Source organism: Bemisia tabaci, chromosome 9, assembly GCF_918797505.1.
Source record: "Bemisia tabaci chromosome 9, PGI_BMITA_v3".
Lineage (NCBI taxonomy): Eukaryota > Metazoa > Arthropoda > Insecta > Hemiptera > Aleyrodidae > Bemisia > Bemisia tabaci.
In genome coordinates, this window is record NC_092801.1 from 19,254,645 (window position 1) to 19,275,723 (window position 21,079).

A 21,079-nucleotide genomic window follows, 5' to 3' on the forward strand; every position below is an offset into this window, starting at 1 on the left:
GTTGTGAAACGTAAACACAAAACTTTTCGAAGTTTTCGACTTGTGTAGTTCTTCAAAGTTTAACTTTTAACTCTTTAGGATTCGCACTAATAATGTTGTAAAAGTGGAAACTTTGTGTCCGAGGGTCAGGTCATTTGCTCAGTCCTCATTTCAAGTTCATCAATTCCCCGTGTCAACTGTTAAAGACGGGTTTGTTTAGTCGACTTGTGTTAAGGTTATATACGTTTTTCTCCCGCTCATTTACCTTTTGTTTGAAACTAAATTATTTTTTACATTTTCATCCTTCATAATAAGTTATTTCATCACTAATAATCTCCCCTTTTTGTGGACGTTCCAGCCCCCAACTCTTGAGTACAGTCTCAAATACATACCTAATTAAGTTGGTGATGTAACCACCTCTATGCACTGGCTTTCAGCACTTGAGCTAAGAACTTGTCAGAGTCAACAGAAGAGAAGATGTTGTATGAATATCATAGAATGCCTCTTATTTGTTATCATTTACTAACCATCCCCATGATGCCAACAATAAGCATTTCCAAGAACTGACTTTTTACATCGATGAAGTATTCAGGTGGAAAGGAATGTTAGGTCCACCTTCTCATCACTTGAAACCATTGTCAGTCAGTCATGCATGAATGATTACCATGGATGCAAAAATGTCTAATAAAAAATGTTGAGATATTTATTTATCACCTGGCTGAGTGAAAATGCACTGGCTTATCACCAGATGCCCAAAACAGCATTTGTTGATAAGGAATTTTTACAAAGTTATTGTTTGATAGTTGGGCGGTAGAGAGAAGTGATTGGCCACCTATTTTTTGCCTCCAACTGACTATCATGTGATCGCATGTGTTGATAATATGACCGTCTATTTTAATTACACTGATTCAGCTGTGATAGTTTCCATAGGAAATTATTCCTGAAGCAGCCAGCGGAAGCTGACCACAATCTACTGTTTTCACAGATGTGCAATTCGTTACTTCATCACCAAAGTCATCATTCTAAACTTGCATTACTTTTCACAGCAGGTCCTCTCAATGCATGACCTTGAACTTTTCAATTAATTCTTTGTCCCAACTGTCAAAAATAATTTTTACTGAGTGTCATGTATACCTACCTTACCCTACCAAGTTCAGACTAGTTGTTCAAGTATTTCATTCAATAAGCTGAGTTCTTATGTAATTTTTATGAGATTCATTATTATTTTTTATTCAGATATCAAATCTGTATTTCTTGACTAACCAGTATCTTAGGTCCAAAAGCAACCCGTAATTTCCTCTGTATGAACTTAGAAATTCTACTCTACAGTCCAAAACTAGGTAAATACTCCAACTTTATTTTGCTCTGTACTTTTGGCTTTTGTTTCAAAATAAGAACAGTTTGTTCGGGATTTAATTTTCAGGTATGCCACTGAGCGTCAGCAAATTTTGACAATGGACTCAAATGAAGCACAAAACAATAAAGATGATGGATTTATCGGGCTGTATCTCAATCCAAATGATCTTGAAGCTGACGATAGATGTACGTAAATATACTTAGCTCTAGGAGTGAATTGTACATGAACTTTTGCCTAATCAATTAAGGTGCTATTCATAAAATTCATAGCGCTAGATTTTGAATTTTAAATTCCCCCTCCCCCCTCTCCACCCCATTGTAATGCCTCGTTGGCGTAGATCCCTATCCTTCAACATGTCCAAACAAAATTGCACAATGCTCTCCTCAAACTCCCCTCTCCCAGAGCATTACGTATTTTACAAATGGCCCCTACTTAAACATTTTTAGTCAGAAAACTGAATAATAAGATCAAACACGGTTTAATTCAGAAATGTGTACGAGCTCACGCCATCATTAAATAAACAAAATTAGACATAAAGGCACTTACTGTGATCCAATCATCCCATTGTGAACCACAGTCATGAAATATCTTGTGAACAGTCCCGATGAATTTTTCGAATAGAGTCTGCATATGATTTATAGACTCTTCCTATTTCTTCGCAAATATTTGCCGTTCGCAATTATTTTTAAAAATTATTTATCTTGTAAGACTGCTCTGTTATGCATCTGGGTTTGAAGGGGTTTTTCACTAAACTTGTGCACAGTGTGAGCTAACACGTACTGGGATTCCCCCTTCCTGTTATCACTCTTGGTTTACCACCTTATCCGCATTCAAATAATAATGTTAGAGATTAGTCTTTTTATACCTCATCAAAGATTTCTGCCGTGATAAGTTGTCTTCTCTCATCACTACAATCTCAGTCTGAATTCAAGAACAGTCACAGAAAAGAGACCTTATTGTCCTGCCGTGCTTGGGAAAAACTCTGTATGAGCATTCAAACATTGCCAAATTTCCTCTGATGAAACAAAATTTTTTTGGAAAAAATTTGGATATAACTGATAATTTCGTAGAGAATTTTATCGGCAATTTAACAGAAAATATAGACAAATTTGGAGGGAAAATATTTCTACTTACATTTTCTCATCATTGAATCTTTTATCTGGACTCACTTGGCAACCTGCTAATGTTTGTACAACGTATTTCCTCAGCAAGGTAGTTCAAAAGAGGAACTTGTTCAAGAGTTACTTACAGGCAAATTAGTTTTGAAAATTCAAATTCAACTCCTCAAGAAAATACTGATGCCTTGCTCTGCAATAATGAGTTTTAAGTGTCGGCGATGTAGCTTATTTTTGCCTTAATGGTAGGTCGGTGGCACGCATTTTTTTCAATTTATTTTCTGAAATTACGGAGTGAACTAAGCTTCCAGAAATTTTGTCATATTAATTTTAACCCCTTGTCATCGATTGTCAGCCGTGACCCAAAAAAAATTTTTCCATATTTTAGTCGTAAGTCAGGCCTGACCCAACCTAAGGTTTAGTAGACTTTGGAGTCGTAAAACGAACCCAAGTCGACCTGCTTAATAAATGCTGCAGCCCTAGTGGTCACTAGGGAGCTACTTGATATGTTGACATTATTGTAAGCATATTGTTGCTATGAGGTGAACAGGGACAATTAATTGGACTGCATTTTGCAATTTGGACCTATAAATTCTGGCTCATCTGAAAAAACACTTATGTGCATGGGGAAACTAATGGCATATACGATGTTTTTAAACCGGACCTGAATTTATAGGTCTAAATTGCAAAATGCAGTCCAATTGTGACCATAAAGAGTTAACTCGAAGTGGCGAACAAGCACTGTTTTGAAAATGCCTAAAATGGGACCTGTTTGAGAGGATATTTTTGGTGTGCTAGGATAACGTATGTAATTAGGAAAGGGAAAACAGCGTCTGCTGTTTGGCTGAACTCAGCTTCAGGCTGCTACATTTACTCAGCCGTCAGCTTTTGATTGGTCGGATTTTGATTTGCTTTCTTTCCCCTTAGAAATGATTTATTTAACTTCCTGATGAATTTTTTGGTTTTTTCACAAAATTTTACACTGGACAAACTGCTTTAGAACCCCACGAAAATTCCCTTTCGCCCCATTAGATCGATAAACTAGAATTTGACCTGCCCAAATTAAGAAATACTTCGTTTTCCTCTGCAAGAATGAGTCTTTAGCCATGTAACGTATTTTGTCGCAATAATTCCGAGAAAATCTTTATGAACCCAGAGATCCTTTTCTAAATATTCCACTTATCTCATTTTGATTTGTTTGCAGCGGCCTACAAAAAGGTGTATAAACTTGCCGTAGAAATACTTCCTCTTTTGAAGAAATATAAAGCTGCAAGGTTCAAGTATTTTGATGACTTCGAAAGCGCTAAGAATTTTGCGGAAAATGGCTCTGAAGGTGATCCCACTTGGTCGTCAGATGCCCTCTTAGCAGAAAAGCGGTCAGCATTAAATTTGAGATCCATCAGCAGGGAGGAATTTCAACTTTTCAAAAAATACCTGGAAGACTGCAATGTTTCCAAAGTTCAAGAACTAGTCACCCTAAATCCTCGGTATCTCGTTGGCTCTTGTTCTTTTCCGTGTATTTTGAAAGTAAGTTCACCTTTTAAATTTTCAGCTCTCATCGCTAGAATGCTTAGTTTCCTTGATGGGTTTAAAGGAGATTGCTCTTTTTGCATGATGAGTTTCAGATCATTGTACAAAAAAGAAATGAACTTTTGAAATCTAATTTTTTTGCTTGTTTCGAAGTGTGACTCCTCTTGCCCATGTGTCTACATTATCTGACATATTTTTGATATCCCATGCTGTGGATCCTTGTAACACTTATCAATTGATTTCGAGATACAGCCTAAATTAAATGCTATTATCATCAAAAGTTCATCTTAACATAGTAAACATCTTTGAAGTCTCGTGGTTTGTGCAGATATTTGGAAATACATGAATGTACTTGATTTTTTCCTAACCTTTTTACGTACCTAAAAAACAAAACAAAATATGCACTGTAATGGCATGAAATTGATCAAAGAATGGACAGAATTCATCCTGAAAGCTTGCCAGAAATTTCAGCCTATGAAGATACTATTGTGTTTAAAGCATCTTTGTTCGCAGAGTTACCAACAATCAACTAGTTAATAAAAATACCTCTCATTGATGACTATGAGCCGGTAAACTTGATTATTCCATTCTTGCTTCTTCTCTCATCACGGTTATTTCTTTTTCAGGAAGGACCAAGGTATAACGCTTTACATATAGCTGCTAAAGCAAAAAATGCTGAAATTGCAAGCATTATTTTGAAGACAGTTTCAGATCCAAACACATATGTGAGGTTATATGGGCCGGAGGCAAATGATAAGTCTAATGTGAAATGTGCATCTTTGTTGCTGGACTTGTATTTGAACACACCTGATAAAACGCTTCAGGAAACACCGCTTCACTTCGCTTCCAAGCATGCTGCAACTGGTGTGGTTGAAGTTCTCATATCATACCCTGAGTGCCAGAAAGACAGGCCAAATAAGTACAATCAAACTCCTCTAGATGTGAGTATTCTTGGACAGATCAATTAGGGTGTCTATAGCTCCGGTAAAAAGGTAAAACCGGAAATAATCAGAAACGCTCATCAGGTCAGGGAATTGTATGGAAAAGAAAGTGAAAATTTTTTTTCTGGCAGCTTCACTTGTTTTTTATATTTTGTTGTTTTTTGTGTGCTTCTCGGATAAACCATTAGACAAGGTGTGAATCTAAGAATTATGATATAAGTGTTTCTATTTCCTCTCCTTTCGGATCCTATTGGTGTAAGCAGGTGGTTGCAATGTACGAAGGAGGTAAGTAATAGACTAACGGCACCCTATACAAGAGACCTTGTTGTTAGTAAATCATTTTCTCCCTCAGTCGATAGGAACCACTCATTTCAACCAATAGGACCGCTCTGTACTTCCGATGTCTTTGTCTATCACTTTGTTTATCAATTTCAATAATTAGCCAGCAGGCAGTTGGATCATGACAAGTACAAAGAAGCATTTGAGGGTCCTGAAAAGTGCTATTTTACCTGAATCCTTTAAATGCTATGCCTTTTGATACACATGTTTGAAATTCCCGTTTTTTCTCCTCTCATTTTTTTTGTTACTTGGTACCAATATTCTCATTTCAATTCTTATTCCTTCATGTTGACATATTCTCTGTCCTCAGATAATTGCTTCAAGAGAGCAGAATGTTCCGGCCTCAGAAATAGAAAAGATCCGTCTCCTACTAACGGACCCCTTTTACGTTCCTGTATTACGAAGTGAGGATAACTCATGTCAACCCAAAATCGGTGAACCATTTTCTCCAACCAGTCCAGTTTATCAGGTATCGTTCGCCTCTTCCTTGTAAAAATATCCATTTTCATCCGTAGAGTGAGTTTTTCTTGGTTAAAACGAGTTCAGGAGTATTCATTTCTTAGAATATCTTTTCTTATGTGAACTGTCATAAGAGCCTTTCATTAGATATGTATGTAATGATCAGGAAGGGGTGGGGGAGATTGAAGAGAGCATTACGTCTTTTTGTTTTTGTGTCAAAAATAGGGGCCCACATCACAAAAGCGATATGAAGGGAGGGTCGACAAATCCGAAGTTTAGTGTTACATACCTCATGAGTGGCCCCTTATAGCTCTAGACTTATAACTGTAGACCTTGATAATTATGTAGTCAAGGTTTTTAAAAAAAAAAAAAAAAAAAAAACAGGGAATCTTTTGCTTGGAGTTTGTGAAGAGGACGTTTGATTGAACAGAAACATTTTAGCAAGTCTCACAAAGTAGTTGCCCTCAGTATTCTTCTATTCTTTCTTGCCAAGAAATATAATGCATATAGAAGCTTATAAGAAAAAAACCTGAATGGGTTTTTTCTTTTACTTTTTTTAATTTTTTAGAGCTATCATTGAAATCAATAGTTTGTAACCTGAAAATTAATAGATAATAGAAGTATAGATGATGCTGTATCTTAAAATGCAATTTTGGCATGGTGGATGATTGATGGAAAGATTTGAATAGTGATGACCTTTTCCTTGGAACCATGGGAGAATTTCTGTGGAAATTCCGAAGAAAGTAAGGAATTTTTAGGAAACCAGGAAAATTCTACGACAATTGTGTAGGAGTTGGAAAATTAATCATGAGGACAAAGTGCTGAAGCAAAGCAATCAAATAACATCTCAGAAATTCCTGCTCCCTTGACAGATGATCTCATCTCCGATTTTGTTTCCATCCATAAAATTGTGTTAATTTCAAAGTTTTCCATCCCATTTTTCAGAATGACCATGAAGATATTATTAGTCCAAAACTAGAAATTAAAGCTTTAGCAGGTCCCATGGCATATAATCAAGCATACATGTTTAAGAAGCAGTGGAAAACACCGCCGCGTAATTTTCAGAGTCCTGGCTCTCCGAGTACGCCTCGCTCTGGAGCAGTACTCTCACCTAGTTCTCCCGGACTCTCTCCTGCGCGTCGTATCATTTTAGGTGATCTTGATCGAGGACTAGAAAAAGTTGGCAGGTGAGGAAAACAAATTTACCATTATTCCAAACAGTTACACAGCAAATAATCTTTAATTTTTTTGAGCGAAATGAGTTTAAAATCCGTTGTCATTACTCCCTGAACTTTTTTAAACTTTATGATGAAAACATTTTTAGATGATTTTGATACTCTTATCGTATCTCGATGAATTTTGGTCTGAGCGGGTTAAAATCTTGATCATGTCTCCTAGAAGTTTAGATTAGTGGAAAACAGTAATCCTAAAGTGAGCACCATCCTCCAAATTATTTTTCAGAAACTGAATCAAAACAATTTGCAGTTGTGTTAATTCATGCAAACTTTACAGAAAACGCTCCAAAATTTTCTTTGGTGTCTCTAAAAACAGGTATCATCCCTTGAAGGAGTCAGTACATTATTATCCATATCTACATTATTTTCCTCAACAATGTAATTAAACTCTACGATATGTTAAAATTTCTCAAATTTTAATTGGGCACCTTTACTTTTGAACAACGAAATTTCTTAAGATGCGCTTAAGTTAAAGTAAAACTACAAAAACATGCAAACAAGTATTTTAATTGCCATGTTTTTAAAACTTCTGCTCCTGTTTTATTATTTGGAAGGAGGAGGACTCAATGTAATAGCTTTAAATTTTTATAGAATATTCTTAAGGTGGGGAAGAAAAATCACTGGAGTTTTCAAGGAATGGCGTATAGTAGTTTTCTATTCCAAAAATGAAGTAAGTATGATAAAAAGTGTACATGGCTGCAAACAGAGATAATCATTTCTGCTGTTTCCCTATCAGTAGATATAGTGTCGTAGATGAGCAATCAAAACATTTAATACATTCCTAAAATTAATTCTCTAACTCCGTTTAAACTGTTATTCAACAGGTGTCTAGCTAAAGAGAAGAATATTGGATGGAAAGAATACTGGCCTTTTCTGAAAGATTTTGTGGATCTTCAAAGCAAAGATGGTCTAGCGAAATTAGAGGCTTACCTCCAGAATAGGTTTGAAAAGGTAACTTCAATATATTTTATTCTTCAGAGCGGAATTGCCACCAAGCAAAAAGTCAGTAGTGAGCAAAATCGATAGACAGTGATAGAGGAAGAGAAAATGGAGGGATCCTATTGGTAGAAGTGGGTATTGGTTGTAATAGACTAACTGAAGGCAACCCACGAAGGACCCTATGGTTGGTCCACCATTTCCCCCTTAGTCTACAAAACCAATCTGGTCCAATCAATGAAATCGCTCCATTTTCCCTTTGTCTTTTTTGTCTATCACTTCGTCTATCAATTCCAATAATCAATAAATATATGTGTACTGAAGTATAAAATAGGATAGGAAAAGGCGGGGACAAGGCTGAATAACCCAATAATTTACAAAACACCGGACGTTTCGACTGGTCTCCTAGTCATTATCAACCATCGAAAATGAAAAATTAAAAAATCTAAGAAAAAAAAAGGCTAAAAAATTATGTTTCTGGTCCCTGTTATATCTGTAATAAAATGAAAATAAGTGTTTGAAGTTTTGAAATTACGTGGATCCTTATGGCAGATAGAAAGTTCAAAGTGACTGTTTAATGCTTGAAAATTGGAATTTGGGAGCGAATTTTTCACAGAATATGCATCAAGACTAGTTTTACTTGAAATCATTAATATCTCAACTTTTTTATGAACTGCACTTACACGCTTTGTCCTTCAAACCCCTCAATAATTTTGGTGAAGGACTCTAAGGACTCTGGAATCCAAGAAATTCGATGCTGGTTGAATTTCGAGATTTTTTAGAGTGATGTTTCTCATAATCACCCAAGTGAAATTTCGCTTTAACAGCAAACTTTCTGTGTGCCAATTCCGATAAAATCAGGTTTCTAAAGCATATTTTTATCAATGTAACATGTGATATCAAATAAAAGACGAAAAAAAAGTTGTAGCTTTGAAAATATTGGAGAAAAAGGTTTTTCAAAATGAGAAGGCCAGTTCAAGAAGTGGGAAGGCTAAGAACTTTCTGCACCCAGGCGCATTCTAAAAAAGAGTCTTTGACAAGTTTTACTGTCAACAACCTCAAGTGTTTTTTGTGAGAAGATCATAAACTCTTACAGTGAGTAACCAGATTGGTCACTTTCTTGTTTTTTACGTTTGTGATGTGCTCTTGTTTCAGCGGAAGTCAAAAGGAGTGCTAACAAATTTGATTAGAGAAAAAGTAAAAAAGTCAGAAGGAATCCGGTACAGAGAACTTAGAGAGAAAATTAGAAAAAGTATTAGTAAATCAGAAAAACCAGTATCTTCCCAAAACACCAATGAGGTTAGTCCTATGTCGGAGCTTTGTTCAGAGTTCGAAAAATTGCAAGTGTATTCCCCCGTGCCCGAAGCTCTCCAGGAACCAAATATGAAGACTGAGGATGACATTCAAGGCCTGCATTCAAGTCTGGTGAATGGAGATTCTTGGAAATCTCAAGAAAAATCAAAGCTTGAGACTCCTAATATGTGTTCAGCCAATGAACTGCCTTCATCATCTACTAATATGCCTTATTTATGTGTTGAGAAGTCTTGCCTGGTAAGTTGTATTCGAAGAACTCACAATTACATAACCTTACCAAATTTTGATGGTTTCATATTTTCAAAAGTAACTATTTGTTTCTATGAGTTTTTCAGTGGGACTTCAGCAAAATGCTATTTTCTTATGATTCTTCGCAAAGTCAGCGTGTTGGTTTTTTTTTGGGGGGAAAATGAAACTCCATAAGAGATTTATTATTTTTAGTCATTATTGAAATGAAAGTCTAACTGTGGTTGTTTACATCTACTGAAAGTAATAAACAAAATTTGAGAGAAGAGCCTTTTAAAGGCTAAATACATAGGCTGTCCCAAAACAACTGAGAGTAAGTCTGTATTTCAGAAACAATAAAAGATATGGAAACGCGGTTTGTGAGAGGTTGTAGCTCATATCCTTAGCTATCAAACGAGCCCAAGATTAGCTCATTTGGTCAAAATTTCGCTAAGTTACAGCAATTTTCCGGAGGCGAGTAAAAAATAACCCTACAGGATTTTTTAGTATTTTTTTCCTTGTCTGAACCGTTGTTCCGAGAGTCGCGCGGTTGATCGCAACTTTGCGGATCATGTTGGCACTGGTCTAGATGCAAGTTCTAACATACTTGCATATGGGTCATTCCACGTCAACTGTGCCAGGCTCGGAACCCGACCCCCTCCGATTTGGCTGAAAATTGGTATACGGGGTCTTTACATCATTATAAGAAACTAATTTGAAGGGTTTTCCCATCCGACGCCCCGTTCGCGAGATATCGACCCCCAAAGATGGGGTGAATTTTAGCGATATTCAAAAAAGCCCGTTTTAGCGATTCTCATTTTCTCGACTTCCCTCTCTTTGACTCTCCATAGCGAGACTCTGTATCAATCCATCATACTTTGAAAGAGTGTTTCTAGACCAATTTTTCATGTAGATTCTGAATATGCCATCAAAATTGAGCTAAAAATTATTTAAACGGCCGTAATTTAGAGTTTTTTAAAATTTACGATTTTTTCGCCATTCAATGTTCAAACTGAATTACAGGCCGATTTTCTGGAAAAGTCGATTCCGCCCGGAAAAATTGTCATTATCCTGGTCAGTTTTCTGGAAAACTGAGGGGTGGTCGGGAATTATAAACGCAATTTTCAGATTCAGTGGCTCAAAACACACTTGCTGCAACTTTGCTCCGCATTTGACGACTGCCAAAGAAGATGCTTGATTGGGTATTCCTCCCGGGAGGAGACGAAGTGGATGCCCAGTGAAAGGGTAGCGACATAGGGTTTTAGAAGGAATGAGGGTAAGCAGGCCCGCCACAAGGGTGGGGATACTGGGTCCATGGTACCGGGGCCCGGGCCTTGGAGAGGCCCGTGCCGCCCATGACACACTTTTTCATATTCACATGTAACCCTTGTCTCATAAGGAAAAGTGAAAAATTTTATAAAAGGTGAATAAATTTTCTAAAACTCGCTGGGGCACTGTAGAATTCCTTTTACTGCTATAGAGGTTTGCTTCTATTTTAAAGATTTTTAGTAGATAATGATATTTTTACAACTGTGCGCTCTAAACTTTAAGATATTAAAAATTATTTTTCTGGTGGTAAGGTGACCGGGGGTGGGGGGGGGGGGGAGGTTGGTGGCAGTCATGGGGCCCGGATCTTAAAATTGGAACTAGGGCCCGAGGTGGGATGTGGCAGACCTGAGGGTAAGTGAACTCCCTGAAAGGCTTTTCGAGGATCGGGAACTTTGCTCCGCATTTGACGTTTTAACCATTCAGGAGCCAAAATCGCCGCCATCTTGGATTTTGTGCATTTCCGTGGGTCGAGAGGTCCCGATTATAGAGTGTTTCTGAACACTCTAATCAGAATGACTGCCGAGTTCGGCCTTTGCATGGTCCAAATCAGTACCATTTGGCATGAGATGTTTTTTTCTCCTATTTTTTTGGAATCGGTGACCTCGAAAACAGATATCTGGAGTGTTTACTCCTCTCTTTCCTCCTCATTTGACGTTTTAGCCATTAAAGAGCCAAAATCGGCCGCCATCTTGGATTTTGGTCATTTCCGTGGGTCGAGGGGTCTGTATGACAATTTTTTTGGAATCTACGATTCAAAAAACATGAGGATCGACATCTCTCTTGACGTTTTGTGCCGTTTCACCAACATTTCAATTTCAGCCTCCATTTTGGCCGCCATCTTGTTTTTGGGGCCTTGGCATCAAAAGCGGATAGTCCACCAAAGATTTTCTCATTCTAGGGACCAAAATGAAGGAGTAAACTTGCATCACAAACGTGCAAACGGGACGTAATTTTCGAACACATGCTTCCCTGACTATGCAATAAATCGCCTTTTTCCGTTATTTTTGAGCATTTCCGGCCGGTTTTCATTTCCGTTTAAATCCGTGCCCCATCAATGCACGTTAGTAAGTGTTTATTACTCGAAAGTATATACCTTAAGGTTGAAATAGAGAGAGAAAATTGGAAATTGCAGTCACAATCTATGGAAAGCATCGGTTACGGTGTGAAAAATCGTCTTTTTGCGTCAATTTCGAGGATTTTCGGTCGGTTTCCGGTTTCCATCAGGCCGTTAATCGATCGGTAAATGTATGGAAAGCGTCGATAGTCTGATTTTATACATTTTAGAGGGTAAACTGGGGGAAAACATCGTTAATTGAAGTGTTCATTATCGAAATATTTGGATTAAAATGTAAAAAATCGTCTTTTTTTACCAATTTTTGACCTTTTTTGGCCTATTTGAATTTTTTTAGGCCCTTAACCGTCCGATGGCAATTGAAAAAAGTATATCAACCGAAAGTATATATCCTAAGCTTGAAGTATAAAAAAAGAATCGAAAATCGGAGAGACTGTTTTTTAGATAATTCAGTTTGAACATTGAATGGCGAAAAAATCGTAAATTTTAAAAAAACTCTAAATTACGGCCGTTTAAATAATTTTTAGCTCAATTTTGATGGCATATTCAGAATCTACATGAAAAATTGGTCTAGAAACACTCTTTCAAAGTATGATGGATTGATACAGAGTCTCGCTATGGAGAGTCAAAGAGAGGGAAGTCGAGAAAATGAGAATCGCTAAAACGGGCTTTTTTGAATATCGCTAAAATTCACCCCATCTTTGGGGGTCGATATCTCGCGAACGGGGCGTCGGATGGGAAAACCCTTCAAATTAGTTTCTTATAATGATGTAAAGACCCCGTATACCAATTTTCAGCCAAATCGGAGGGGGTCGGGTTCCGAGCCTGGCACAGTTGACGTGGAATGACCCATATGCTTTCATTGCATATCAGAGTTTTCTTAAACTTCCCAGCTCAGTGAAGCCAACATTGTCTAGCGTTAATGACACGTGTTCTCGTTTGGTGCAATGAGTTCGCCCGCGGAGCTGAAACAAGAGCAACGTTATGCCATCCGTTACTGTGTTCGCCGAAGTTTAACTGCCTCTGATACTGTGAAAGAGATGTCAGTTGCTTATGGAGAAAATCGACTTGGGGAGAGCACCATTTATCGGTGGCATGCAGCTTTTTCCGAGGGTCGCGAGTCGGCGGCTTTGATTCCGCATGGCGGCCGGCTGTCAATTTCTGCGGCGCGGCGGAGGAAAGTGTCATTAACACTAGACAATGTTGGCTTCACTGAGCTGGGAAGTTGAAGAAAACTCTGATATGCAATGAAAGCACATGCAAGTATGTTAGAACTTGCATCTAGACCAGTGCCAACATGATCCGCAAAGTTGCGATCAACCGCGCGACTCTTGGAACAACGGTTCAGACAAGGAAAAAAATACTCAAGAATCCTGTAGGGTTATTTTTTACTCGCCTCCGAAAAATTGCTGTAACTCAGCGAAATTTTGACCAAATGAGCTAATCTTGAGCTCGTTTGATAGCTAAGGATATGTGCTACAACCTCTCACAAACCGCGTTTCAATATCTATCATTGTTTCTGAAATACAGACTTACTCTCAGTTGTTTTGGGACACCCTATGTATTTTTATTGTTTTCAAAGTATGCCTCTTTACAAATGATTTTCAGTTTAAAAAAAGAATTTTTTTGGACTTTATTTCTGGGAACTATGCCTTATGAGCTGACTCCTTTCTGCACCGTTCACTGTCATCCCTTATGGTGAAAAGAAGTTTCTGATGTACGAGACAATCATTTTACAAATGAGCTTCATGCTGATTTTTAATGCAAGTTGGCTAAAAAATTCCAACTTACTGTCTTTCAATCATTTTCCAATTGGCGCAAGCACCACAAAAACCAGAAATAAATGAAAAAATTCATTTTATTCAACCTGCTGCCAAACTCAGTTTTAACAAAGTATGTGCTTTGTCGGACAACAATTTAGAATTCAGAAATTATTGTTGTCGTCCAAAAAAATTATCGATGGCAATCTTAGTCTTTTAGAACGACCCTAATGCGATTTAGAATGCAATCGGTCCTTATCAATGAAGGGGAAAGCCAGGCATGTCGCTGTGTTCTTAGAAGAGAAATCATCTATCTAACAATCCTATGTTTGAATTATAAAAACCATATAAACACCATCAAACGCACAGTGTTTTGTGTTTCCAAGAACGTCTACCAGCCTCTTAGCACACCGGTTACATCCTTGAGCTGCTGAAACAATATTTTTGTTTTTATTTTGCAGGTTTTTGCAAAAAGAATTGGTGACATTCTCCTTTCAAATCAAAGCAACAATAACTCGAAAAAATTTGCCGCAGAAAATGCGCTGAAAACCTATCTACTCCAAGAAGTGAAACATATCAGCTCTCTAATCGGCAACTATATTGATGACTCAGCATTCAATGGTGTCCAGTTTTCCTTGCTACATCACAGATTGGCAACAAGAATCGTCAGTTACCTTTTAGATTATCCGGAAAAGCTTAGTGATGTCTGTAAGGATCTAGAAGGACTACTAGACACGTAGGTTGCCATTTAAATGTAATGTATTCATCCAGTACATTTAAGCGTGAAAAAGAGTGGTATTGATAAGGGTCGTTTTTAGGCCCATCCTTGCTTATTTTCCTCAACTCTATAATTTTTTATTCACTGAAGAGCAGCAATATTCTACGGAATTCGTCATAATTTGGTCATTTGCAGTCTCTTCCCGAATTTAATACTGCCTTTAACCCATTGACTTAAATTGAAGGCTCCCAGCCGTCCGCCGTGCGCTGGGCCCGATCTGAAGAGACGGCTCAGAGCTGTCCGTCGATTGTTTGCGTTATTTCGGCGATTCTCTGGTAGATTGCGTTCTCATCAATGTTTATATGAGTAGTGTGGCCACCCTACGACTTATTGTGTTCGGTAATTTCTTGTTTTGTTACGGTATTTTCATATTACTGTGCGTCTGCACTCGAAAAGACCTCAAAATTTTCTGATTTTCGCTGATTTTGCGATTTTTGCGACTTTGACAAATATAAACCACAAGAAAAGAATCATTTTGTTCTAAGTTTTCACCATTTTTCTCAAACGTTGTATTGTGAATGCTTATTGTGTCAATTTTCACCCTTAGAGAAAGAATTTCTGGATTATTTTGAAGTGTTCAAAGTTACTGATTTCCGCCAAATTAAATCGTAATTCCTGGCCCGGCAGGGTCAAATTGAATCATAAGTCAATGGGTTAATAGAGGCCAATTTTGGGGAAAATTGCGGATTTTTTTGTACTCGACCGCAAACTCGCGAAACTCACATTTTCCGCCGAAATTGGTCCTTAGATGCGTATTTATGTCAGTTTTATACCCAGTCAAAGACCGCAAATGACAAAATCATTATGCATTCCGTAAAATGATTACCTGTAAAGAGCAAAAAATCGTAGGGTTGAGGGAATTCAGGCCCAAAAACGGCCCTTATTTATACCCCTATACTATACTATACTATACTATACTATACCCCTATATTATACCCCTCCTTTATTTGCGCACCAAGGACTTTTCCCAAATGACAGTGGAGTTATGCTATTCGATAACTTGAGCCCCAATGTAAGAAATGTATGAGTGCCCTTGACGTGAGAGATAACTAATGGTTAAAAATGTGTCAAACAGTTGATATTAATGAGGCAGGCTACCTCACCTGGAGTTGTTTATTTACACTAACTCAAACAGAGGAAAAACTGTGTTACTAACTCGCAAGTATGGTTACTGGTGGTACCCAAAGCAGTGGGAGAGAGATTAGAGATTTAAAACACTTACTCCTGTATATCTATAGAAACTATTCTTGTCAGGGTTGCCACTGTCAGGGAATACCGGAGAATGTTAGGTAATAATTGTTGAGTCACCTTTGTTTGCTTTCTAGGATGACTTCGACGTTTGAAACAACAAATTTTGCCTGAAAACTATCTCTAATTATGTCTTTTTAATCATCTAGCGTATCCTCAATTGTCAGGGAATTTCGCCAGAATGTGTCAGGGAATCTCTTTTTATAAATACCGTAGCAACCCTCTTTTGTACTTCAAAGAAGAACATTAGCATTTTGCCAGACGCTGTGTGCCGTTTTCACTGTGTTAAATACAATGCTGATAACATGCCTAACATTGATTCTTTATACAGAGATTAATATTTCTCAAAGGGGACGGTAACCCTAAAATCGAAAATGAGATAGTATTAAAAATTGAAGCGGGAAGATGAGAGAAGCAAAATGGCTTTGTCCCGAATGAAAAATTCGCAAAATCAGCAGAGATATGAAAGATTATAAGTCTGACTGGTGACGTCATGCGCTCCCGGTGCAGTTGCAGAGTCTGCCAGGAACGAGCGAGATCGAGGCGAACTAATAACTTGTCGCGAGCACTCATTGGCTACTTGACATCAGAGACAGAATGCAGAGTGCAGACTGCGAAATGTGAGACAGAGCTCATGACGTACCGAGCTCAGCTGTTTTTTCGTGATAGGGGCTCAATGAATGCAGATATTCGCAAGCAGATTTCGGCATTGTTCATTGCACACTTTTCTCTGTCAATTTAGCCAAACTTGTTTTTAAGGTTGCCGTCCCTTTTAAACGTATTTTGCTCAGGTACTAACGGTCTGCTCAATTTTTCCTTGTCTAGTGATAGCAGTGAGCCAATGGAAATTTGTTCAACGCCACCATCACGAAACAGTAGATTGAAGATCCAAGATGAAACAGTATTACAATGTTTAATACAGCAGTGTTCGACTATTCTGAGTGCTTTTCTTGGGAAGGACTCAGGCGATGCAACCCTCTCTGCTAACTGCTCTCTTTTAGCTGAAACGGAAGTTCAAGATCAGTGGGAGTTATCGGAGCATTGCCAGTGTGCCTTTATCAAAAGTTCCATTTCACCTCCTAGACGACATCGGAACAGATCGTGGAATAGTACGTAGCAACATTTCAGTTAAACTGAACGGTGAACTAATTTTAGTTTGTTCCATGATGAAGGAATTTTTTCCATCTGTCTTCTACAAGAGGGGAAGTTTTGTCAAAACAAACTCTGACAAGTTGCCAAAGAGGAAAGGTCGTTTTCATTAGCTAAGTTGACGTTTGCTGATTTCAAGTTTTTATTTTTTTTTTGAAAGGAAAGTCTCAATTACTTAATCATAATTTAAACTATAAATGTTGATTCCTCTCTCTCTCAAGTTAATTACAAGCATTTTCAGTATCCCATTTGTCCCCTGCAATAAATTTTGTCGAAGAAAAAGTCCTGTGGATGGTTAAGTCTATCACTGTCCAAAAGTCCATCTGGACAATGTCTTATATGACGCAAAGACTTCTTCGTAAGTATGCCTTAATTATTGTCATTTACTGACATTTAATACCAGATGTTTAGCTGTAAGTGCATTCATTTTGAATTTTTCTTTGTCAGGTTTTAAATTCAATCAAAGGCGTGTATCAGCTCTCATCTCGTCTCTTGGAAAAGATCCAGAAGAAAAATCCAACTGCCAAAATGAAGGTACATATGCTCATTTCATCTCCTCCTCTTGAACTTTGCTGCACTGTGGAAAATGCTCTGCAATCATTTAAATGTTGCCAAATATTTCTTAATTCATTTTTTTTCCATGAGAGTCATGAATATTTTTGAATATTTTTCCTTGAAATTTTCGAACACTTGAGATTACATTCCAAACGAAACTGAAGTCTATGGAAATGAAAGTGCATGATAATGACAGTGTTATGTATTTTACCTCTTTTTTTTATTTTTTTTATTGCAGAGCACAGTGGTTCAAGCTCACCACCTGGGTTTGAATTCTCAGAAAGCAGTGGTGAGTCTGAAGAGGAGTGGTATGAGCCTACAGCGCCAACGGATACAGTTGACACAACTTGTTCCGTAAAAATGAAAAATGACGACATAGAGCCCATGAGCATGCCAGCTTTGGCTCCTGAGCTCTACATTGACGAGTAAGTTTCTGTGGTCATTGCCACCTTAAACGGTCCTTGATTTTTTCCTCTCCTAATTTTCCAGTCTCTGAAAGTATTCGCGGTTGAACCTCAAAATCAATGCTAAAATGCGAAACTAAGAATCTTTATTGCGGTGTTTCAAAATTTGTGCCCTATTTTAGTTTTTCTAAAAGAAACAAGCAAACTTTATCGCTTAGATTTAAACAGAATATTCTGCCAATAGAGTAAAAAAGTCGAGTCAGTTTTCAAGAAATCACCCTGACTAGTTTTCCACAAAAAAAAAAAATAAAAATAAAGTATGATGGGAAGTCTGCAATGTTGCAAACAGAGGTAGGTGGTTCCGCACCTTAGTCATCAAAATTTCGGATCTTATCCCTAAAAATTGCAATTTTTACACCACATAGAAAGCCAGGGTGGGTGTCTACATGTCTGGAAAACCATGAATTGGCAGGGAACTTCATCAGGTCATGGAAATCAGGAAAAAGTCAGGGAATTTTATCAGGTAATGAAAATCAGGAAAAAAGTATGAAAAAGACTTAAAATTTGAAAAATCTTGAAATTTGAAATCTAAAAAAATAGCAACACGGATCATGCCATCAAACTGTTTTAAATCTGGTTCAGGGCTCAATTCTCTAAGTTACATTCTGAATAAACAGAGAAATAAGCTTCAATAAAGAATTGCAATTTTATTTAAATCAAGTATTCGTACGGTATGAATTATGAATCATACCTGAATGAAAAGGTTCACTTGTGTTTGTCATTTGCAGTGAAGTTAATGTCAAAATGGTCCATTTTCATGTGTGCAAATATTTGATGCAAAAAACCAAAGAATTTTAATCATTTTGGTCCGGGAAAACCTGGTATAGTCAAGGAATTTTTTTCATCAAGTTGGTAGATATCCAAAAAACGAGTAATGCTTCCCTTTTTTTATTTGCTGTTGGAAAAATCTGCATTTCAGCAGATAGCGGCCCAACCGTCAGGGAATTTTTTTAAATTTTTCTCAACTTAATTTATGGACGAATAATTTATATTTAAACCAAAGATCTTAAAAAAATTCCCAGAAAGTTGGTAAAAGTCCTTTTGAAACAAAAGCTTGAGAATTTTTACATTTGATGTTCTTTATTTCTTGAATTTGTTTTTTATTTCCTCTTATTCTCTTTTCAGTTCTGGCCCTTGCAAGTTAGACCTTGACGTCTTCGAAGCCATCGGAGACATGGAATTAGATTTAACAAAGTACCCTGTTACCAATTACTGGAAATTTTGCATCACAAGTCATTCTTTGGAAGAAAGAGAAAAGTGAGTTTTAAAACGTTCGTCTTCTTTATTTCATCATGTGGTTCATTTCTTTTTCTTGTTCTTTTGTCATCAATCCAGCTGAGAAAAAGGAAATATTAAAGAATTCTTCTTTCTTTTTTCTCTGGTTGTTTCATGTGAGAAAAAACACAGTATAAAAAATACTGTGGGACTGCACTGGTACTCCCCCTCCCGTTCGACCGAACTTGCGGCCCTTCTCCAATTTTTATCAATGTACCTGCTGAAGAAGGAGCAAACTCTTATTCTCTCAAAAAGTACACAATTTTTCCTATATCCTTAAAATACTCTGGATTTCAGCTGTTTGCTTTGCAGTTCAGACTCAAGCTCCCTTTCCTCCCTTGATTGTAATTTCTAACATTTCCGCAATGTGTTCCTGTGATCTTAATTGTGGACTTGGTTGCGTCGCAGAATTTCTGCAGCTAAATCATGTCTCAAAGAAAATTCCAATGGATGATTTTCCGGAATCTTAATGATAGCACATTGTAGAATCATGAAGACATTTCTGTGAAAATTTCAATGAAATGCATGCTCTCTCCTTACAATGAATGAAACATCAACAAAGATTCTGAAACTCTGCAACCAAGAGATGTTCCCAGTGCCTCGATCATCATTGGTTTTCATCAAATTTCATCGACAAAATCAGGAGCTTTCCTCAAGGGTTAGACGAGATGCAGACCAGCAGCCTGATTGTTGAAATTTTGTGTTTGTCGGGTAGACATATATGACATAGGTTAAAAGGCGGAGCGTGTCTGGTCGGCAATGTCTTATCGCTGCTGTATTGTGCTTATGTTGGATGGAACTCACGACAAGCCAAAGGCATCTCTTAAGTTTACGACAGTACGTCCTACATTCCACCTGGCAAAAGCACGATAAAGCAGCAATAAGACATAGCCAACTAATCATGCTCCGCCTTTTAACGTAGGTCATCTATGCCTACCTGACAAACACAAAATATCAACCATCAGGCTGCAGTAAGATGAGTTTGCAGTTTTTATTGTCAAGGATTGAAAAATTGCTGAATCATGCATTTTCAAAATTTCCTTTTTTCGGCAAACTATTGGAGATAATATGCACTGCTATTCTGCCGTACTAAAAAAGAACGCTGTATGAACCTTCAGGCATTGCCAAATTTCCCCTGGCAAATCACTACTTTTCAGGTAAATTGTTGAATATTTGTCTACCCATTTCTCAGATAATTTTGTTTGTAATTTGATCTAAAGTGTCTGGAAATTTCAAGGAAGCAAATTCATAACTTTCCAAAAAAGTAATCATTTTATCGGAGGAAATTTGGCAGCGCCTGAAGGTTCATACGACGTTCTCTCTTAGCTTGGCAGTGTTCTCAATGTTCCCAGTATTGCTCATGAACTGCATCTCAACAGTCAGCACTTCTCCTCAGACTTCGTAACATCAGATCTCAGATCCTATAGGGTGATCCGAAAGTCCTATACCACCACTATGGCCCCTACAGTTCTTGTCTCTTTCCAGGGCGGTCTCTTTAAAGTTTTGGGGTCTCCCAAAAGTCGTTTCCCTTGACCTAAGAGCACTTGCATAATTTCAAGTCTCTATCTCAACTTGTTCAGAAGTTACTGGGGTTGATGCTGGGTGATGGTGGCATGAGACTTTAGGATCACCCTGTATGATTTCAGAGTCTTTCAGCTGCAAATTTTACTTACCAAGTCCTTTGATAAACTTATTTTTTTTATCGTTTCAGGTGGAAAAAAAGGAGACCTGACATGTAGCCCCTGTTTGATTGCCACAACAATTTTACCAATCACCTCTATTTTTTACCAAGCTGCTCATCCTTTTTACCCTCTTTTTTAAGATTGATCTGTCGGATTGTGTGATAAACCTTTTGTAATATCTTCATTTTGGATAAGCCCTACTCTGTTGAACCAATGGACTGTTACTTACTTTTATTGTTTTACTTGTTTTAGGAAAATTTGTACGTTCGTATTTGTTCATTAAGAAAATTGATAATTACCAATAAAATATTTTTTTTAAATTTCCAAGGAAGCAAAT

The 21,079-nt window shown here is 37.4% G+C and overlaps 2 protein-coding genes across 5 annotated transcripts in view; one reads left to right on the plus strand and one right to left on the minus strand.

Moving 5' to 3' along the window:
* LOC109034821 (putative divalent cation/proton antiporter TMEM165) overlaps positions 1-2,110 on the minus strand; it is a 41,002-nt gene extending 38,892 nt beyond the window's left edge. Inside the window, exon 1 of the mRNA XM_019048190.2 lies at positions 1,883-2,110. Coding sequence (XP_018903735.2) covers positions 1,883-1,966 — 84 coding nt within the window. The 5' untranslated portion in view covers positions 1,967-2,110. The remainder of the gene's footprint in view (positions 1-1,882) is intronic.
* On the plus strand, positions 4-21,078 carry Ankle2 (ankyrin repeat and LEM domain-containing protein 2). Of its 4 annotated transcripts, none has more exons than XM_019048184.2 (14): positions 4-214; positions 1,403-1,521; positions 3,656-3,978; positions 4,608-4,922; positions 5,572-5,730; positions 6,666-6,907; positions 7,780-7,906; positions 9,047-9,442; positions 14,053-14,327; positions 16,443-16,726; positions 17,214-17,300; positions 17,560-17,746; positions 18,911-19,042; positions 20,772-21,078. In XM_019048184.2, the coding sequence occupies exons 2-14, from the start codon at positions 1,434-1,436 to the stop codon at positions 20,797-20,799; spliced, it is 2,643 nt and encodes an 880-aa protein (XP_018903729.2). In that variant the 5' UTR covers positions 4-214; positions 1,403-1,433; the 3' UTR covers positions 20,800-21,078. The 4 variants fall into 4 exon arrangements, with proteins under 4 accessions (XP_018903729.2, XP_018903730.2, XP_018903728.2 ...); XM_019048185.2 differs by having other exon boundaries at positions 4-189; XM_019048183.2 differs by lacking the exon at positions 4-214 and adding an exon at positions 440-461.
* Position 21,079: the final 1 nt, after the last annotated feature.